Source organism: Asterias amurensis, chromosome 1, assembly GCF_032118995.1.
Source record: "Asterias amurensis chromosome 1, ASM3211899v1".
In the NCBI taxonomy this organism is placed as follows: Eukaryota; Metazoa; Echinodermata; class Asteroidea; order Forcipulatida; family Asteriidae; genus Asterias; species Asterias amurensis.
The window spans coordinates 32513476-32534008 of record NC_092648.1 but is presented as its reverse complement, the minus strand read 5'-3'; the positions used below and the strand labels follow the sequence as shown (position 1 = coordinate 32534008).

Here is a 20533-nt window from a genome sequence, read left to right as displayed (position 1 = left end):
CCACAAAAACGAAGCAAAAACTAGACCACTTTTCAATTCCTATTCTGACATTCGACCTTTCTTTTTAATGGAAGATTCGAAAAACAATGATCTTGAATAGTATTGCTGAGCATAATAAAATAAAGCATTAACGGGTCGTAGGCCTTATATACGCTTGGTTATTTCTCTAAACTAATTTCAAAAAGAACTTACATGGCGAGAAACACACCAGCTTTTATTTATCTATTTATTTATTGTTTAGTTATTATCTTTTTTGTCGACATTCTTTTTATTTGTTTCATTTATTTTTCTAGTTGTATATAACTCTTTTTAAACTGAGCGAGGATTCGTTTTTAAACCTTTGTGTCTCTTGCCAATTTTACAATTTTTTTTTTTTTTTGCTGGTTAAGTTTATTTTTGGCCTGATGGGAGGGGGTGGGGCTATTTTGCAATTTTACTCTCTCTGCGTTCTTGCTTTTAATTATCTTTCTGCTTTTGTCTTAATGTTCTTCATGTCTTTATAGTTTTTTGTAAATAATTATAGATTTTTAATACATGGCCAGGGATATTGGAATTGAAGGCCTTCGGGCTACAGTTTTTAGGTAAACTTTTTTAATTCCAGGCGTATGTCCCTGGCTTTTGTTTTGTACTGTGTATGTTTGTACTTTGTTTGTGTTTTTATGCCGAATAAATAATAATAATAATAATAATAATAATAATAATAATAATAATAATAATAATAATAATAATAATAATAATAATAATAATAATAATAATAATAATAATAATAATAATAATAATAATAATAATAATAATAATAATAATAATAATAATAATAATAATAATAATAATAATAATAATAATAATAATAATAATAATAATAATAATAATAATAATAATAATAATAATAATAATAATAATAATAATAATAATAATAATAATAACAACAACAACAACAACAACAACAACAACAACAACAACAACAACAACAACAACAACAATAATAATAATAATAATAATAATAATAATAATAATAATAATAATAATAATAATAATAATAATAATAATAATAATAATAATAATAATAATAATAATAATAATAATAATAATAATAATAATAATAATAATAATAATAATAATAATAATAATAATAATAATAATAATAATAATAATAATAATAATAATAATAATAATAATAATAATAATAATAATAATAATAATAATAATAATAATAATAATAATAATAATAATAATAATACTAATAATACTAATAATACTAATAATACTAATAATACTAATAATACTAATAATAATAATAATAATAATAATAATAATAATAATAATAATAATAATAATAATAATAATAATAATAATAATAATAATAATAATAATAATAATAATAATAATAATAATAATAATAATAATAATAATAATAATAATAATAATAATAATAATAATAATAATAATAATAATAATAATAATAATAATAATAATAATAATAATAATAATAATAATAATAATAATAATAATAATAATAACAATAATAATAATAATAATAATTATTCCGGGCCACTTAACAAAATGTCAACACCCAAAACACCCAATGTACATTGTGTATGTGCCCTTTTTTTCTCGGGTATTAAAAACTGGAAGGATGTTGACCTTATTCAAACCATTTTAACGTGAGTTTAGAGATTTGTAGTTGCTGTTTTTCAAAATTAACCTCCATCTCCAAGGAGTCTGTAACTACAAACAGTCTAAAAATCGGCCTTATACTTCTTGAGATATGGTGCTGCAAAGATTGTCTAAAGATCGGCTAATTAAATGTTCATGTCGTTCCGGGCTACATTAAAGGAACACGTTGCCTTGGATCGGACGAGTTGGTCAAAACAAAAGCGTTTGTAACCGTTTTTTATAAAATGCATATGGTTGGAAAGATGTTTTTAAAGTAGAATACAATGATCCACACAAGTTTGCCTCCAAATTGCGTGGTTTTCCTTCTACTGTGCGAACTAACACGGTCGGCCATTTATGGGAGTCAAAATTTTGACCCCCATAAATGGCCGACGTGTTAGTCGACAAGGTAAAAGGAAAACCACGCAATTTCGAGGCATGTTTGTGTGGATCATTGTATTCTACTTTTACAACATCTTTCTACCCATATGCATTTTATAAACAACGGTTACAAACGCTTTTCAAAGACCAACTCGACCGATCCAAGGCAACGTGTTCCTTTAAGGTACATGTTTGAGGCTACATTTAGGTCCGGGCTACATTTAGATACATGTTTGGGGCTACATTTAGGTCTGGGCTACATTTAGGTACATGTTTGGGGCTACATTTAGGTCCGGGCTACATTTAGGTACATGTTTGGGGCTACATTTAGGTTCATGTTTGAGGCTACATTTAGGTCCGGGCTACATTTAGGTTCATGTTTGGGGCTACATTTAGGGCTCGGGCTACATTATTGTGCCGCTCACACGGCGAAACGCGCGGAAACAAGAGTGGGTTTTCCCGTTATTTTCTCCCAACTCCGATGACCGATTGAGCCTAAATTTTCACAGGTTTGTTGTTTTATGTATAAGTTGTGATACACGAAGTGTGGGACTTGGACAATACTGTTTACCGAAAGTGTATGATGGCTTTAAAGACACTGGACACTATTGGTAATTGTCAAAGACCAGTCTTCTCACTTGTTGTATATCAACATAAAATATGCATAAAATAACAAACCTGTGAAAATTTGAGCTCAATTGGTCGTCGAAGTTGCAAGATAATAATGAAAGAAAAAACATCCTTGTCACACGAAGTTGTGTGCTTTCAGACGCTTGATTTTGAGACCTCAAATTCTAAATCTGAGGTCACAAAATCAAATTCGCGGAAAACTATTTCTTAAAAAAAGCTACATTGCTTCAGAGGGAGCCGTTTCTCACAATGTTGTATGCTACCAACCCCTCCCCATTACTCGTTACCAAGTGAGGTTTTATGCTAATAATTATTTTGAGTAATTACCAATAGTGTCCACTGCGTTTAAGGACGACCGAGAACATTATTCACTATCCAATCGCACTTTTTTGGCGAATTCATCGCGAATTTCAAATATTCATATTCGCCTCAGTGTGAGAGTATAACATAAATCATCCCGATCTCAAGTCTCGGGGTATGATCGCCGTCTAAATACAGCAATTTGGCAAATTGAAGACTCCGCCCAACTTTAAATACTGCTTCTACGTAAAAAAAATGCTTCTGACTCGCTGTCACTCCGATTACTGACGCAAGACCAATGCCGACCAAGCGATTTTCCCAGGCCCTTAGGCGGGCCCGGACCGGCCGTAAAGGGCTTCGCCTTCCGCTTTATGGTAGGCCCCATCTTCAATAGATGTGCCACACCGACCACTCCTGCCCTCCCCTGACATTTCTTGTCTTGATCCACCCTTGACGATGCTGGTGACGATAGGGATGAAACGCCGTCAGAGCATTTAAATTCAGAAACAATAATTATGGATATTACGAAGCTATAAATTATTTTGATTATTTCTTTTTTTTTTTTTTTTTAGGGGGGGGGGGGGGGGGGGGTACAATAACCATGATTGCAAAAATATGTGCATCATAGCCTGAAATAAGCACTAATTCCAACATCTGAGAGGGTACGTCACCCCTCAGACTCCCTAGATTGCACCAGAGAGCATCTACGGCCGAAACAAATCAGCCCCCCCCCATCTTTTAAGACGGATTGACGCCCATGGGCTCAGGAAAAAAAAATTGAGATTTGTAATCTTTACTCATATAGGGGTTTACTTATTGTAATGCAAGCTAACAGATCCATGGATAGGGAAGTTTTTCACTATGGAAGTTTATTGAGTGTGTTGTGCACCCAGAACTAGCTAAGAGAGAGCATTAGCTGACATCGCCAACACTGCTCGGCAGTACACTCCTCAGTGAAATTAATATTAAACATGGGATGTGTTTTTAACACAGAAATAGAACGGGTTCTGTTTCTAAATTACGAACAGCGCCCTCTTTAGCCTTGAAATCACAAGGTCAACACTGCTGCTGATGACAAATCACGATCACATGAACAAAACAACGTGTGATCCTTAACGTACAGTGCACAGTGGACGATGATGCTGTGTGTGTGGGGTTTGTCCAAGATTGTGATTATTTTTGACAGATTGTGTCAAAAAACGTCTGAATCTGAGAAAAAATGTGGCCAGGATAGGAGGAAAGGATATTATTAGCACCATATTATATTGTGATTAAGTTTGATAATTATTCAGTGCCGACAAAAAACATCATCATGGCTTCTGTCAAAGTTGCCGTTCGTGTTCGTCCGATCAACGAGAGGTATGTACACCATTGCTCTCTATAATAACTATACGATTTTAACGTCAAAACTCAAATGATGGTGATGTTTTCATCTCATCATACATGTCATACAGAGTACATCGATCAATGCATGGAACGTTTCGACCAACACTATTTAATTTATCATGATCCAAATCATCGACGAGAGACAATTTCATCTGACCATGGACGGAGGCTATTTCTACCTCCATGGTTGAAGCATGGAGTTGAAGGGACATATCTTCTTTATGAATGAGTTGGAACGTAATGTTTCTAGTTGCGATGTTCAGAACTCTCCATGGATGATGTGGAGGGTTCTGATCATCATCGCAACTGTTTTGTTTCATGAATGTGTGCACATTGTATACGGTGTATAATCACATACAAATTATTTTGCAAATATTTGCATATATTAATGTATTTGATGATGCAATACTACTATGAATGTTTTGGCATACTGGGGTCATGGTACCTTTGAAAAAGATTTCTAGAATCTAGGTCTGAGGAGTTTCCGTCCAGTCGAGATCCCAAACTTCAAACTCATCCACATAGGCTAGATGCGATCTTCAATCTTCAATGGTGGAATCCTTATTCAGCTATCTATAGCTATACTAGGATGGTGCAGAAGTGACGTCACAGGCAAAGTGCATAAGAAATAAGGTGAAGTTAATGTGTCGACAAGACAAAAAGACTGATAACAAAAGACGATAACTTAGGGTGCGTAAAAACTGACGGATGATTTAGAGGAGATGTGAGCCCACTGGTAGCCTCATCCCTCTAATAGCTGGTAGGGCAGTTTCCTTGAAGGCTGCTATTGAAGGAGACATTACACAGGCTGCTGGGAGCTGGTTCCATAGTCGGATGGATCGAGGGTAGAAGGAGCATTTGTACGGATCTATGGATGTGACTGGTATGGTGAACTTTAACTGAACTTGTTGGACTTGTTCAAGGCGGTTTACTGTGTTGATTGTGTACGGGTTCCAGGCTTCCGAAGCATATTCTAATGGGGCCTGGTATGCTCTTGCCTTGACTTCCTTGGTACAGGGAGACAGAGTACGACGGAGTAATCCAAGGGTGCAACTGGCCTTCTGTGTGATTTTGTTACAGTGGTCGTCCCATCGAAGATCGTGAGATATGGTGACTCCGAGATACTCGTGTTGGTCAACTCGCTCGAGCGTCTGTCCAAAGATGTTGTAATGGAAGGTACTTGGGTTGCGCTTCTTCGTTATAGAAAGGATGGCACACTTTTTAACGTTGAAGTGCATCAACCAGGTTGAGGACCAATCTGCGAGGGCTTCAAGATCTCTCTGAAGGATAAGGTGATCATTTTGGTTCTCTATCTCCCTGTAAACAATACTATCGTCGGCGAACAACCGCATGCTTGACTGGATGTTATCTTGGATGTCATTTATGTATAGTAGGAATAAGGCGGGGCCGAGGACCGAGCCCTGAGGAACACCCGATGAGACATTTTCCCACGAGGAGTGTGAACCATTGACAGAAACTGCCTGTACTCTGCTATGCAAGAAAGAGTTAATCCAATCCAGGGTTGGACCTTGAATGCCGTAGTAACCTAGCTTGGCGGATAGTCGTTGGTGGGGCACTTTGTCGTAGTGTGCTGTAGTCTAGAAGTACTACGTCAACTTGTCCACGAGTTTGGAGAGTATGCGCCCAGTCTTGGCATGATGATATTAGTTGAGTTACAGTTGAGAGCTTTTCCCTGAACCCATGTTGGGAGTCTAGAAGTATGTTGTGTGCACTCAGATGTTTGGCAACGTGGCTAAGCACAATATGTTCTATCACTTTACAGCAGACGCAGGTGAGGGAAATTGGACGATAGTTTGCTGGGTCAGATTTAGGACCTTTTTTATAAATGCTGGTTACAAGAGCTTGCTTCGACTGAGTTGGTACAGTTCCCGATGTGTAGGATTGATGAAAAAGAAATGCAAGTGCAGGTGCCAGTTCATGTGCGACTGTCTTCAGGAGCTTGGGTGGCAACTCATCAGAACCACAAGCTTTAGCTGGATTCAGAGATGCTAGTTGTTTCTCCACTCCTGCAATGCCTATGGTGAGCTGTGGTATGGATGGATATGGTGATTGTCCTCTGTTAGGGATGTTGGAGCATGGTTCTTCTGTGAAGACAGATTGTATTCCTCCATCCTCCCGACCAACAGGAGGATGGAGGGCCGGTTATGATCATTGCAACTAACTACAAGTAGCTATAGTGCACATGCCATGTAGCATGGCACGCTAGGTCCGTAGGTCACTAACAAAGTTGTCGTAACTACTACATCTCAGAAAGTATGGGACAAACCATGCAACAAAATTTGCATTCCATCATGCAAAAAATGTTTGTAAGTAATTTCACGACATCACACATATTCGGGAAAGTATTTTATAACTTACAATGCGTAATTCTTTTTACACATTCCCAAAAATTTGTATATATGACATTTTTGCATAATGTAAGCACATTGCGTATTACATTGTAAAGCTACATTTTAAATAAATAAGGTGAATTCAACATTTATTTTACAATCACATCGCCATCATATTAACATTTGTAGGTAAGGAAGGTTTAAACATAATTTTTTTTGCAGAAATCTCAGGCTTACAGTGCATTAAAGTTTCAACTCTATGTACAAAAAAAGTTTAAATTTTTCCGTAATCCCAATTTCAGACCTTTTTATCAGCCATGACTCTTGCTTCAGCTAATATAAACACTCAATGAAGTTCTTTGAGTGCATGCATTATTTATAACCGCCCCTAATTCTGCCTCAGTCCGTCCAACTACCCAGGTGATGGATTTAGAATTGAGCAATAAGGGTGGCAGGCAGTCCATGCATGTACCAATGCTTACCACAGGGTTAGGCACTCCACTCTCATCCAAAGGTGTGGAGTAACATAGGAGAAGAGGAACACGGAAGGACTTGGGCCCACTCCACTCTAGCCAAACTGCCTCATCAAGGTCTAGGCCTAGCCTAGTCTGTTAACAAATTTCAGAGATAGGCCTATTGGTTGTGTTTTTGTTTACTTTTCTCAAACTTTTTAAATTTATGTCTGCTCTTTAAATGTCATTATTTTGATTCTTTCAGGGAAATCAGCTTGGGTTCCACTTGTATTATATCAACAGAAGGTAGAAAGACGAGCATCACAAACCTAAAAGTAAGTTGGTTGTCTTTTTTTCAAAAGTGTGTCAGAACTTCTCCCAACAACTCAAGACAAGTGTCCCAACCATAATTATTCCAGCTCCTCCCCCATGCCCCACATACAATACGTACAACTAAATATTTGTAAAGCGCCTATTTACGTCAAGATCAAAGCGCTGAAAAGAGCAAAACCAATGGAACTGTAAATACAATGGTCAAACTTTACATCTGATACAAGTGAGTGATGATAGATTTTAACAATGTCAAAGAGTTTAAATTTCTGATGCATACTGGGAGGTTGTTCCATATCCGCGGAGCAACAAATGAGAAAGTCCGGTTGTGAGCAGTATGAGAGTGTCCACTTACTGCCCAGTACTCTAACACATGCAGATACTTCATGGAGGCAAAGAAGGGGATTGCCTCCATGCCCCCTAGTAATTGCCTTGTTGGTGTCCTTGCCTGGTCTTTTATAGGGTCTAAGGCACTTCCATGAGGGAATATTTAAGTCTAAGGGATTTTTTGAAGGGGCAAGACAACGGAGGCCGTGGCTTCCGTGTCAATCCAGGCTTGGTGTACCTTATTTCCTCATTAGATGCAATTTTCCCAAGGAGAAAATGCCTTGGTGCCTTTGCCCTTTCAAAAACGAAGCAAACAGGCCTGCTAATGGGATGGGTTAAAGATTATTGTGGCTCATTGTTGATGTATTTCACTAAAAGGAATTTGTTACAAGACCCCTCAGGAGAGACTATTGACTGTATTCTGTGATGAACTGCAGGCTATTGCCCTTGCTAACCTAATTGCTTACCATATGCTTTGAGATAAATTCCAATGCATGCAATGGAATTGCCTTGCAAGGTGAACATGGTCTTGCCCTCACAAAGATGAAATTCAAGGCCTGAATGTTATTGAGTAAACTGTTTGTTTTAAAAAGGTAGAGCAAAGTGAACTGTCATGTGTTGATGTCATTTTTAAGTAAAACTATTTCTTCTTAAACCATGCTTCCACCCAAGAAGAATACACTTTTAACATCACACAAAGCTTCAAGTTTTACTCAGTTTTCCTTTATTTCAAACAAAATAATAAATAAATTGGGACTGACCACTGTTGGGTGAGTTTCACACTTTTAACATCATACAAAGCTTCAAGTTTTACTCAGTAGTCCTTTTTTTATAGAAAATAATTAATCAAATTGTGACTGGCCACTCTTGCGTGAACATATTGTAAACAAAGTAATAAAATTGGGTGCTTGTTTATGCATGAACTAGGCCTGGTATGAACTACGCAAGCATAACATGACACACAATGATTAGGCTGTGCATTTAAATCCAGAATCAGAATTTATATAAGAGTTTTCTTTCAAACACGGTGACACGTCTTACAAACTACTGCTACCTACTCATCAATTTAGACAATCGTACCACCACCAGTAACCAATTGCCAGTAACAATACAATGTATACAGATGTCACTTCTCTGCTGTTTATTTAATATTTGATTTAAAAAAACAAACAAAAAAAACAAAATACAAACAAACCTGAAAAGTTAAACATGGTCTTGGAGAGAGAAAGATGCTAAAATAAATATTTTGGGGCCCAACGAGATATGGCCAGAAGTAAGTTTACATGAAAGGTCTGCATAGATCTGTTGAAGCCTTCTCTGTAAAGAATTGTATTTTTTCAGCATCGAATACAGTGCCTAAACCTAAACCCGGACCTAGCCTGCTTTTGTTTGTTTTTATTTTAATTTTAACACGTACACTACACATTGCAGGTCAAAGTGAACTTGGGTTTGGTAATTACAGTTGTTTTCAAAATTTTTGTTTTTGTTTGTTTAGTGTAAAGTACAAGGTTCAATTGTTTTCTTGTGCTTTAGAAACCAAATTCATTTGCTAAATTAAAAAATTATTCTCGTTGAACTTTAAACCATTTATAAACATTAAAACAAATCTGGCTGCTGTCAGTGACTGCCTAAAAACATGTAGTTTGCGTGGGAAAAAACACTTGGTGTTTAAAGAATATGTACATGTAGAGCCCTGCATAGGAAACCAGGTTGGGATTGAGCATGGAGCTTGTTCCTTTTTTTTTACCAAGTGTTTTAGTACAGTCATGCGAGAAAAACAATTGTGATTGAAATTAAGCTTAATTGAAATGCTGTCTGAGATCTGGGTACCTACCTAGGTAGTTTTAACATCGGTGCAGACTGCAGCGTGCTATTCTATGATGTTACAGTTTCAGCAACTGGCAAACTTACTCACAATTTGAACACAATAAAGACAATTTAGACCTACTGGTACATTTAAATCATAGACCTACATTTATTCAACCATTAGCAACTGGTATGTTTGAAATGAACTGTACATTTATATGGAGCAACATCCTTCGCAAACCATGACAATCCAATTGTAAAGAGATTCAAAGCTGAAAGTATTTAATAAACAAATGTTTTATTTTTTCCCTTTTTTTTTCTTAAGTTGGCTAAAATTGTCAGGGAAGGGAACTTTTCACAATGTCAGCAAACAGTTGCATTTTCCGGGGCTACTGACTGATTCTGCACACACAAATCTGCTTTTGTGCTAATATCATGTTTTCACTGTTGTGTTGATGAACTTTGCCCCACGCTGTAATCTTCTTGTAAGCCTAAAAAAAAAACACTTCCTTTCAGGACCCTGGACCTCAGCATGTAGCATGTACATGTAGGTATGGAGACAAAGGCTTGGAAAGCTACATTAATAACACTAATACACTCAGGCACTTTTGCATTAGGCCTAATGTGCGAAATATAATTGGTAACAAAACAAAACAAAAAATCAAAATTTAGCGTATAATAAGTATTTCATGTAGGTTACAGCTGAACCTTACAAAGAAGTAAATTAATTAATTAATATATTTAGATGGGATACATGTAGCCTTACTTGTTACAAAATATTCCTTGTTACAAAATATCCCCAACTAATAAGTGCCATTTATACAAAAAAACTAACAAACAATTAAACAAACAGTAAAAGGTGAACATAGTTAAAAACAGATCAATAAGGAAAGTTGGATTAGAAAACTGAGTGTACTGTAAAACAAGGTTTGTCGAAAAATTTCAGAAATGTAAAACACATCACACATCACACATGCATGATGATTAAACATGAACATAGCGTACATGTGTACGTCAGTGGCTATCACACAACAGTCTGTTTGCATGCTTCCCAGTTAACATCCATAAAGCTGTGGTGATACTTTGCCTCCATGATTATTTTTTAGTGGTGTGTTCATGTGACATCTGTTTTGCGACCCAACTTTTCCCAGGACGATTTGCCTGCGACGTGGTTTGCTTTCCAGGGATTGTTATTTTTAAACCTAATGTTGATTTTGGATAATCCTTTTCCATGTTTACTGCCCACACAACAACATGGGAAATAACAGCTCAAAAAGGGAGTGTTTCTGGATACAAGTACACTTGATTTACCGGGCCCTTAGAAATATATACCGGGTTACCACAATACAATGTACCTGGGATTGTATTGTAACGCAAGGCGCAAATAGAAAACCAAACAGTCTTTTTTTTTGTCTGTCGTGTCAACAATTGAACCCAAGCGAACTGTACATTATGGCATGGTGAACACTGAATCGTAATACTGTCGGTAGTATCAAGCACAACGTGCATACATTGTACATTCTGTAGAAGACTACCGGACCATCTGGACTTGCACTTTCTGGTGTTACAAATATTCCAGTGTTGGTGTTATATTATATCTGTTGTCTGATTTGAGTCTGGGTTATTATTTCAGGAAGGCTTGTTAGTGAAATTGGAAACTTTCAATGCCCTTTTTACCTTCATAATGATGCTATGGTCAGTGGATACAAATCATTTTTGATGGACGGTTTTGAGGATGGTTTTGTGATGATGTCAACTGGTTGTTGTCTTTTATTATTAATTTTGATTGCTTTTTTTAGCAGAGTTTAGGAGAGTTTTAAGTAAACAAACACACTGTTTTTAAAAAAAATGGAGAATTTTAAAGATGTGTGATTTCAGTCGTTGCAGGCAAACTTGCATAATAAATCTGATAAGGATTTTTTGTAAAAAAAAGATGATTATTTGTTAACGATTTTTTCCAAAAGACACAAACCGCAAAAAAAAAAACTTTTTGAAAATGTAAAATGTTCTCTATGCGTGAAGAGTGTTTTTTTTTATCATGGAGGAAGAAATAGATAATTTGTAAACTTAATGATGCCCAGTGATTATTGTTAACTTATAAGAAATCATGTGAGGTTGAGATACATTCTGAAAATTATTTTCCATTATGTTTCAGACTGAATTTAATAATAGTCACATGTGTCCTTGTATGCTTTGAAATCCTACAAGGCTGAATCAATGACATTCTTTGTGCACTGCATAGTGTGAAAATTTGTAGTCTCTAGAAGAAGTAGTGTAGTTAGGAGGTCAGTCCTGGCCAAGGCCCTCCCCCCACTAAATACAACAGAGACACTTCTGAAGGAAATACAGGAAGTGTTTTGTTTGTTCATTGTTGAATGATCTTGAAGGTGCTAGAAGCCACAAGTAATGGCTGGACTCTCTCTGTTTAATATTCTCCATTTTCTCCCGTGTTTTGTGGTTGGACCATATGATTGAACCATGGAGAAAGGGCGGGTTGAAGTTGAACTTAGAATCCACCTAGCACAATTATTTGATTGTTGTTATAATAAACAATCTTTTGTATTGTCTACTCATCACCGCATAGAAATGTTCATGACATTGACAAGCAGGATGGGCATACCACAAACTTTGTAGGCCTACAAGTGTTAATCCCTTTAGTCATTGGGTATGTTCAGACGTGGGGTTAAACTAGTCCTTAATCCGCGGACCGCGGGTGTCCAAAAGATAAACATGACTTAGTCCAAAATTGGCTTGCGTCCACACAGTGAGTTTATTCTGGTCAAGCGGACTAAACTAGCCCACGATGTTGATTATTGGATCATGCATCGGCGAACCTTACCATTGCTGGTTCCGGTTTGTTACATTGTCCATGCGTTTTCCACAGGGTTTCGATCCGCTATCGTCTCTACAAACCTCATGGTCATCATGTATTCCATCTTTAAAGATGGCAAAATCACTTCATATCCTTGCTTGGCCCCAGCACAAACGCAATTCTATTGTGCCCGCTGAAGTTTCCGTTCCTCGATGAACGAAACATTTACACGTTGTTGTTGAAAGCTTCAAATTATTTTCGAGTGTATATCACAACTTAGTCATTGAGAAGTCGTAGCCTACACACATTCTCATGTTACGTTAAAAATTGTTTTTCAATTCAACATTAGTCTGGTACTCGTATAACTGTTACGTAAAGTTGTTGAGGACAGGAACCAGATACAACCTAGTTTTCGAACCCAAACTTTGGTCTTAATTGTCGATCCCGTGTGTGTAGCTTAGCTGTGATTAGATGCCACTTTCTTCAAAGCATAAAGTAGCGTTGCGCACAGAAGAAGTGAATTTAAAAACTAAATAGTGCTACTAAAAATGAGAACTTGTTTTCGTGCGACGTCCATTTCAAACATTTTCGGCGAAGGGGAATACCGGGGCCCCAAACACTTAATGGTAACATAAAGGGAAGGCAGCGGAGAGACGCAAGGAGATATTATAGTATAGCTCCATGGATTCATGCAGACACCACCCAATACTCGCTGCCGATCCATCCATACACGTGGAATGGCGTCACCTTTGTTGCCGCGGTCATTTGGGCTAAAATAGACTGGAAGTAGCAGGCCAGTTGCGTTCCAACGATGGTTTACTGGGCCTCGCAGCGGTTCCCAGCGGGGGGTTGGTTGTAAAACCTGGGCTAAGTTAGGCTAGTCCACCAATTTTTGGGGTTTAGTTTAGCCCAGCTCAGTGGGTCAAATTAACCCTCGCGGACCAGAATATTGCGTTCCTATGCAGGGTTAGTTTAGCACTTTTGGATTAAGGACTAGTTTAACCCCACATCTAAACGTACCCATTGTTTATTTTTTGAACAAATTTCTTGGCTGTGAATTGTTTTGACCCACCCACCACCCCAAATTGAAATTTTAATACATTACCTTCACAAATATTCATTGAAGAACAAAGTAATGCCTCAAATGCCTCAAAATAGTTTAGATCAATGCCTCACTAACATCAGTACTTTTCAATGGCTTTGCCTGGCTTTTAAAGGCAGTGGACACTATTGGTAATTGTCAAAGACTAGCCTTCAGAGTTGGTGTATCTCAACACATGCATGTATAATAACAACCCTGTGAAAATTTGAGCTCAATGGGTCATCGAACTTGTGAGATAATAATGAAAGAAAAAAACACCCTTGTCACACGAAGTTGTGTGCGTTTAGATGCTTGATTTCGAGACCTCAAGTTCTAAACTTGAGGTCTTGAAATCAAATTCGTGGAAAATTACTTCTTTCTCGAAAACTATGGCACTTCAGAGGGAGCCGTTTCTCACAATGTTTTATACCATCAACCTCTCCCGATTACTAGTCACCAAGAAAGGTTTTATGCTAATAATTATTTTGAGTAACTACCAATAGTGTCCACTGCCTTTAAACCAACAGCTTTTACTTTGTAGTTTCATCATGAATAAATTGATGATCTTGATGAAAGCGGGGGATTTTCAAAGGCAACTAGCTTTGTGACATGTAGTTCTGGCGAAGATTCTCTGAGGAGATGATGAAGAAAAAATGTCAGTTTTGATTGTAGGAGGAAACCTTATAAAGAAACTACATTAGATTTGCTAATTAATGAATGAATTAATTTATTGATAAAAAAAAAAAAAAAAATCTTGTTTCAACTGGTCTCCCATTTGTCCCGGCATAGGCAGAGAGTAGAGGCACACAATAAAATTAAACAATAAGAAAGGACACCCATTGAAACAACTTTTAAAGCCCTTGTACACTTTCGGTACAGAAAAAAGATAAAAAAGTTCACAGATTTACAAAAGATTTACAGGGTTTACAGAAGGTAATGGTGAAAGACTTCTCCTGAAATATTATTAGTCCATTAAATGCTTTGCTTTTTGAGAAAACATTAAAACAATTCAATTCTCGTAGCTAGAATTATGGGTTTATTTTAAACACATGTCATGACACGGCGAAACGTGCGGAAAGAAGAGTGGGTTTCCCGTTATTTTCTCCCGACTTCGATGACCGATTGAGCAGGTTTATTATTTTATATATAAGTTGTGATACGTACGAAGTGTGGAACTTGGACAATACTGTTTACCGAAAGTGTATAATGGCTTTAAAGGGTGAACAACTGTACAAAGGTAAACAAAAACACTAAGTAGGTCAAAAACACTAAGTAGGTCAACATGTACTGAGCTGGCTGGCTGATTCTGAGAATAAACGTTATTTTTTTTTACACTATCCATTTAATAACACGAACACCAATAAACAGGATCACCATGAGATAACAAGATGTGGGAGGAAATTACAAAGGGGTAAAACACCACAGCATTATAGGGATTATGCAAGGCTCATGTCTGAGACAGGATTTGAACCAGGATCTACACAGGGGTGAAAAGCTGGGGAAAAATCACTTAGCCAACCTGATCAATTGAGAAGGACTACAAACTGAACTGCTTTACTTAGATCGTACTATGGATGTGCTACATGTAGATGTGGTACGGTGGGTCGGGTGTCGGGCGTCTTTTGGATATATACTCATGCACACATATTTGGTCCATTTGTAGCACGTTCATCTCGTTCACAGACATGCGTTTCATTACCAGAATTTAAGGGACTTGGAGACCTTACATACTTTTTCCAGCCAAAGCTTTTTTACGATTTTTTTTTAGGACGGGTTCAGACATTTCAAGAAGTAGTTTGGTGTGAACCCTGAGCTTTTAATTACAGCGAGAGAACTTATTCCCTGTAAATTACCTTGTGTGACACGTTTTTGTGCTTTCCAAAACTAAAAGCAGTCACTTTCTTTTTCAAAGAACCATTGTTCCATTATGTAGTGAACCCCTAACAAAATTTCTCTGGGTTTTCTTTCGGGGGGGGGGGGGGGGGGGACATTTTATTTTGGCTCCATTTTTGTTCACTTTTTGAAATGGACAGAAACTGCTTTATAGATCAATCAAAATCATTTAATAAATGGTATATAAACTCAACAGTGCCAAAAGCTATAATCTAGGTGGATAGATCAGGCAGTGGATTAGTGTGGGTTTGAGGGTGATAAGGTTATGTTAAATTCTAATCTGTCTGCGATAAAGTCTTTATGTCAAACTTGCGTCATGTGTTGTTGACTGTACATAGTATTATTATTGTGAACCTGGGTACAACACATAAACACGATATTCTATCCATGGTAGACTGCAGGCTGTCGAATCAGCCAGTGAACTCCTTGTATATTGAGAGTTTTCAATAGAAGTACTTCAAACTAGCTGAGTTTACTTTCCAAGCATTTAATCTTCCTGACTGGGCTTTAAAATCCCATTGCAAAAACTCGCCCATTTTCTTTGTTATTTGTTGGCCAGACAGTCTGTAGATCTCTACTACAACAAGTGAGAGTTCTTTACTTTCGACCTCCATTCTTGCACAAAGCACTGTGCATATTGACAGTTAAAACTAGACAAGATTTAACAGCATTCACTCATTCAGGCGAAAGTTCGGGATGCATTCTTGAAATATTCAATTTGTGTGGCAGTTCATCGCTGGGTTTGAAGTGAAAAGTAATGGTTGATAAGAGATAAGAGGACATCCATTTCTCCATTGCTTATATTTATGTGAATAAAAAAACTGGTACAGCCAGTGTACATACATTTTGCAGGCAGGGTACTTTGTTCTCGGAAGGGCATGGCATTTTTCTTCCATGAAAGGAATGAAAGGAATTATTTTGGGTATTTAAATGCAATTTTTGGCTGAAACATTCCAAGGGACACCAAGGCAATACCCAGGGGGCATGGAGGCAATTTGCCTCTGATGCCTTAGTGAAGTGTCATGCCTGTATCCAGACATTGACTGCTCTATATTATAAAACCCCAATGTTCCGACTCATTCCGAAAGAAACCTCAGAATTGACATATTGCTAGGGTGAGGGTTAGGAATGTTTAGGAAAATACTCTGGGGGTGTCAGAACATATTGGTGTCGGAACATAGAGTTGCCGAGACATAGGTGTGTAAAAAATTGTACAGTCATGTACATCAACAAAGTACATGGACATTGTCTCTGTGTGAGATTTCCAATGTTCTGTAAGTAAGACTAAAAGTCAGAGGGGAAATAAACAGTTCCTTGTTGACAATGAATTTATGTCAGGAAGTTGAAGACTTGTGTTCATAGCATTTCAAAGACTTTCCTTTTAATGTGAAAGCAGGAAGTGGTTCAGAAATATAAACTTGTTTCTTAATCTGGACTCCCCCCCCATCAGCTACATAACACTGTTATATTTTATTGGGAGCTGAGAGTGGCTTAATTTTAAAATGATTCAGGTTTGACAAAGAAAAAATTACTAGAGCGGGATTTGAACCAACAACCTCTGTAATATATCGTAAAACTACACCAAAAAATTGTAATTTGATTTGGGATTGTGGGAAACAATTCCTAGTTTGCCAGTTGCTAGTTGTTAGGTCTGGTTTTTGACAGGCAGATTTGACCCCAAAATGTACCTTTCAAAAAACGTTTCAGAATTGGTAAGAAACAAAAATCATGAAGATCACAGATTTACTTCAAACTTACACGGTCTAATGATGATGATAGCAGAAAACATCCCTTGAAATGTTTCTGTCTGAAATTTCGCGTTTGGAGTTTATCACTCAGTGAGCGTTTTATTCATTTTTGTTTTGTCATCGAAGCAATGCAAAATGTGTTAACGGTTTTTCACTATTTTCTTGTGACCCGGTTTGTCAGTTAATGTATATGGTGTTTTTCACTATTTTCTCGTGACCCGGTTTGTCAGTTAATGTATATGGTGTTTTATATAGTGCATACACTACCAGCAACTGTTTTGTTAGCAAAACCAATTCTGTAATGTTCCTATAAAGTATGAATAGCTAGTAATATTGAGTTGAGAAACTTTAATGACAAGCTGTCATTTAAGGTGTTGCGCACACACTCATGCTCATATATCATGCTCATATCAATGCTCATATATCATGCTCATTTCTGCTTAGCAGAAAAAACGAAGCATTGTCTTCTGCTTAAGCATCTATATGAAATTGGCCCCAGGTGTGGGAGGGGGAGGTAGCCTCCTCCCCCTCCCCAGTGATATTGAAAATATTGACATTTTATGCCTTCATGTTCCATAGATTCCAGCGCATGCAGCTGAGGGAGAGACTGTTTTAGGAAGAGAGCGAGTGAAAACCTTCACCTACGATTACTCCTATTGGTCCGTTAACCCGTCAGAGCCACAATTTGCATCTCAAGAAAGAGTGAGTAACCAGTTTGAGAAGTTACAAACAGTGTAAAGGGTTTTAGGCATAGTCGCTCATACCATTTTCCCTCCTTACTCATAAATTGAACAGTGTAGGTCTACTAGCTACAAACTTTTGCATTCAGCTTATTTGATTGCTGGTATGTTGATTGATGGTGGTTAGAATTTTTTTTTTTACAGTAGAATTATGCTTACTCTACAGAAGATAAGTTCACAATTGCTTACACAAATTTCACAGTTTACACTTTGTGCAATTGATTTTTGACTTTGCAAACATATTTTAATTTTTCTTGAAAACGTATGATATAACCCAATAACACATGAAATAACTAAACTATAAGGAAGTTTAAGCCCAGTCTGTAATTTGAGTCATGAGAAAATACTGAAGGAAATAACATCTTATATTTTCACTGTTCTTTGAAACCAATTGTTTGGCTCAGTTATCAAAAACAACAGCAGTTCATGCTTAAATATTTCATGAGAAGTTTTCCACCATGACAATCTTTAAACGATGTAAGTGAAGTGCAACTCTATGAATACTTATTTGTTCAATCATACCAATGTTGTGCTTACCTTTTACAAAAACAAAGTGGCAATGCGATAAAGGACGGAGCCGAAGGCAAGGTCCTTTATCGCATGGCCACAACTCTGCAGGTTATTAAAGGAACACGTTGCCTTGGATCGGTCGAGTTGGTCTTTGAAAAGCGCTATGTAACCGTTTGTTATAAAATCGTTATGGTTAGAAAGATGTTGTAAAAGTAGAATACAATGATCTACACAAATATGCCTCAAAATTGCGTGGTTTTCGTTTTACCCTGTCGACAAACACGGTCGGCCATTTATGGGGGTCAAAAATTTGACCCCCATAAATGGCCGGCAGTGTAAGTTTGCGACGTAAAATGAAAACCGTGCAATTTTGAGTGATACTTGTGTGGATCATTATCATCTACATTTAAAACACCTTTCTATCCATATGCATTTCATAACAAACGGTTTTAAACGCTTTTCATAGACCAACTCGTCCGATCCAAGGCAACGTGTTCCTTTAATGGCAGTTTAAAAGACCTTGGCGCTTACTCTTATTCCCTTATTTAATTTCTTTTTTCTTCAGTCATAATAATAAAATAAATAACAATGAAAACTTATAAAGCGCACAAATCCATAAAAGTGCTCATGGCACTTAAATACAAACAATAACATTAAAAATATATACAATAACAAAAATTAAAGCGAAAGCCTAAGTCATGTAATATTACAGGCTAAGCTGAAAACAAAACAAAACAAAACACATTTTGGAATTTGGAATTAGCTCTTGGAGGTTTTAAATAAGGGGTTTGAAGCTTGGAGCTTGGACAAATATGCAAATATTTTCACTCTTCAGTACTAATCACTCAACACATTTTCAAAAAACAAGGTTTTGGAGTGTACAGTTTTGGAATTATCAGATGTATTGAATATTTGAATTGGTTTGTGTACTTAGTGCAAACAGTAGTACAAAATAAATGGCTCGATAACAGTTTCAGAAGCATCAAAGTACAAAGGTTGTTCTGATATTAAAGCTAATTAATGCTATGTCTAGCCTTTGGGACAATTCAAACATGATTGGATCATTTATACGTAATAATTTAGATGTAATCACTGCAGATAGGTGGGGTTGCCACATGGGGTCTAATGAATACATGTATTCATGTAGTTTCAGTCGTTTTGATTGGTGGATATGTTCCTAGCCAGTCCTTATTGGCCACTTGCTTTGTTATCTGGCATAACGATTTATATCTTTATCTATTTCTGGGAATACTGGGTACGTTCAGACGTGGGGTTAAACAAGTCCTTAATCCAAAAGTGCTAAACTAACCCTGCGTGGGAACGCAATATTCTGGTCCGCGAGGGTTAATTTGACCCACTGAGCTGGGCTAAACTAAACCAAAAAAATTGGTGGACTAGCCTAACTTAGCCCCAGGTTTTACGACCAACCCCCCGCTGCGAGGCCCAGTAAACCATCGTTGGAACGCAACTGACCTGCTACTTCCGGTCTATTTTAACCCAAATGACCGCGGCAACAAAGGTGACGTCATTCCATGTGTATGGATGGATCGGCAGCGAGTATTGGGTGGTGTCTAAATGAATCCATGGAGCTATACTATAATATCTCCTTGCGTCTCTCCGCTGCCTTCCCTTTATGTTACCATTAAGTGTTGGGGCCCCGGTATTCCCCTTCGCCGAAAATGTTTGAAATGGACGTCGCACGAAAACAAGATCTCATTTTTAGTAGCACTATTTAGTTTTTAAATTCACTTCTTCTGTGCGCAACTCTACTTTATGATAACGAACCGGTTTTGCTTTGAAGAAAGTGGCATCTAATCACAGCTAAGCTACACACACGGGACCGACAATTAAGACCAAAGTTTGGGTTCGAAAACTAGGTTGTATCTGGTTCCTGCCCTCAACAACTTTACGTAACAGTTATACGAGTACCAGACTAATGTTGAATTGAAAAACAATTTTTAATGTAACATGAGAATGGGTGTAGGCTACGACTTCTCAATGACTAAGTTGTGATATATTTGGGTCATTCCGTGTCAAATCACCCCCCAAAAAAAGGCAATTTTAAACCCTACCCTCTTCAAATTTGCTCATATTTGGTTTATGGGGTAATCGTGGCTCAACAAGCTCAAATTT

The 20533-nt window shown here is 37.0% G+C and overlaps 1 protein-coding gene across 2 annotated transcripts in view; it reads left to right on the top strand.

Annotated features, from left to right (window-relative positions):
• The first annotated feature begins 4050 nt into the window (after positions 1–4050).
• LOC139937155 (kinesin-like protein KIF16B) overlaps positions 4051–20533 on the top strand; it is a 58502-nt gene continuing 42019 nt past the window's right edge. For both annotated transcript variants that reach the window (XM_071932192.1, XM_071932202.1), the window contains exons 1-3: positions 4051–4323; positions 7419–7488; positions 17730–17852. In XM_071932192.1, coding sequence (XP_071788293.1) covers positions 4277–4323; positions 7419–7488; positions 17730–17852 — 240 coding nt within the window. In that variant the 5' untranslated portion in view covers positions 4051–4276. The remainder of the gene's footprint in view (positions 4324–7418; positions 7489–17729; positions 17853–20533) is intronic.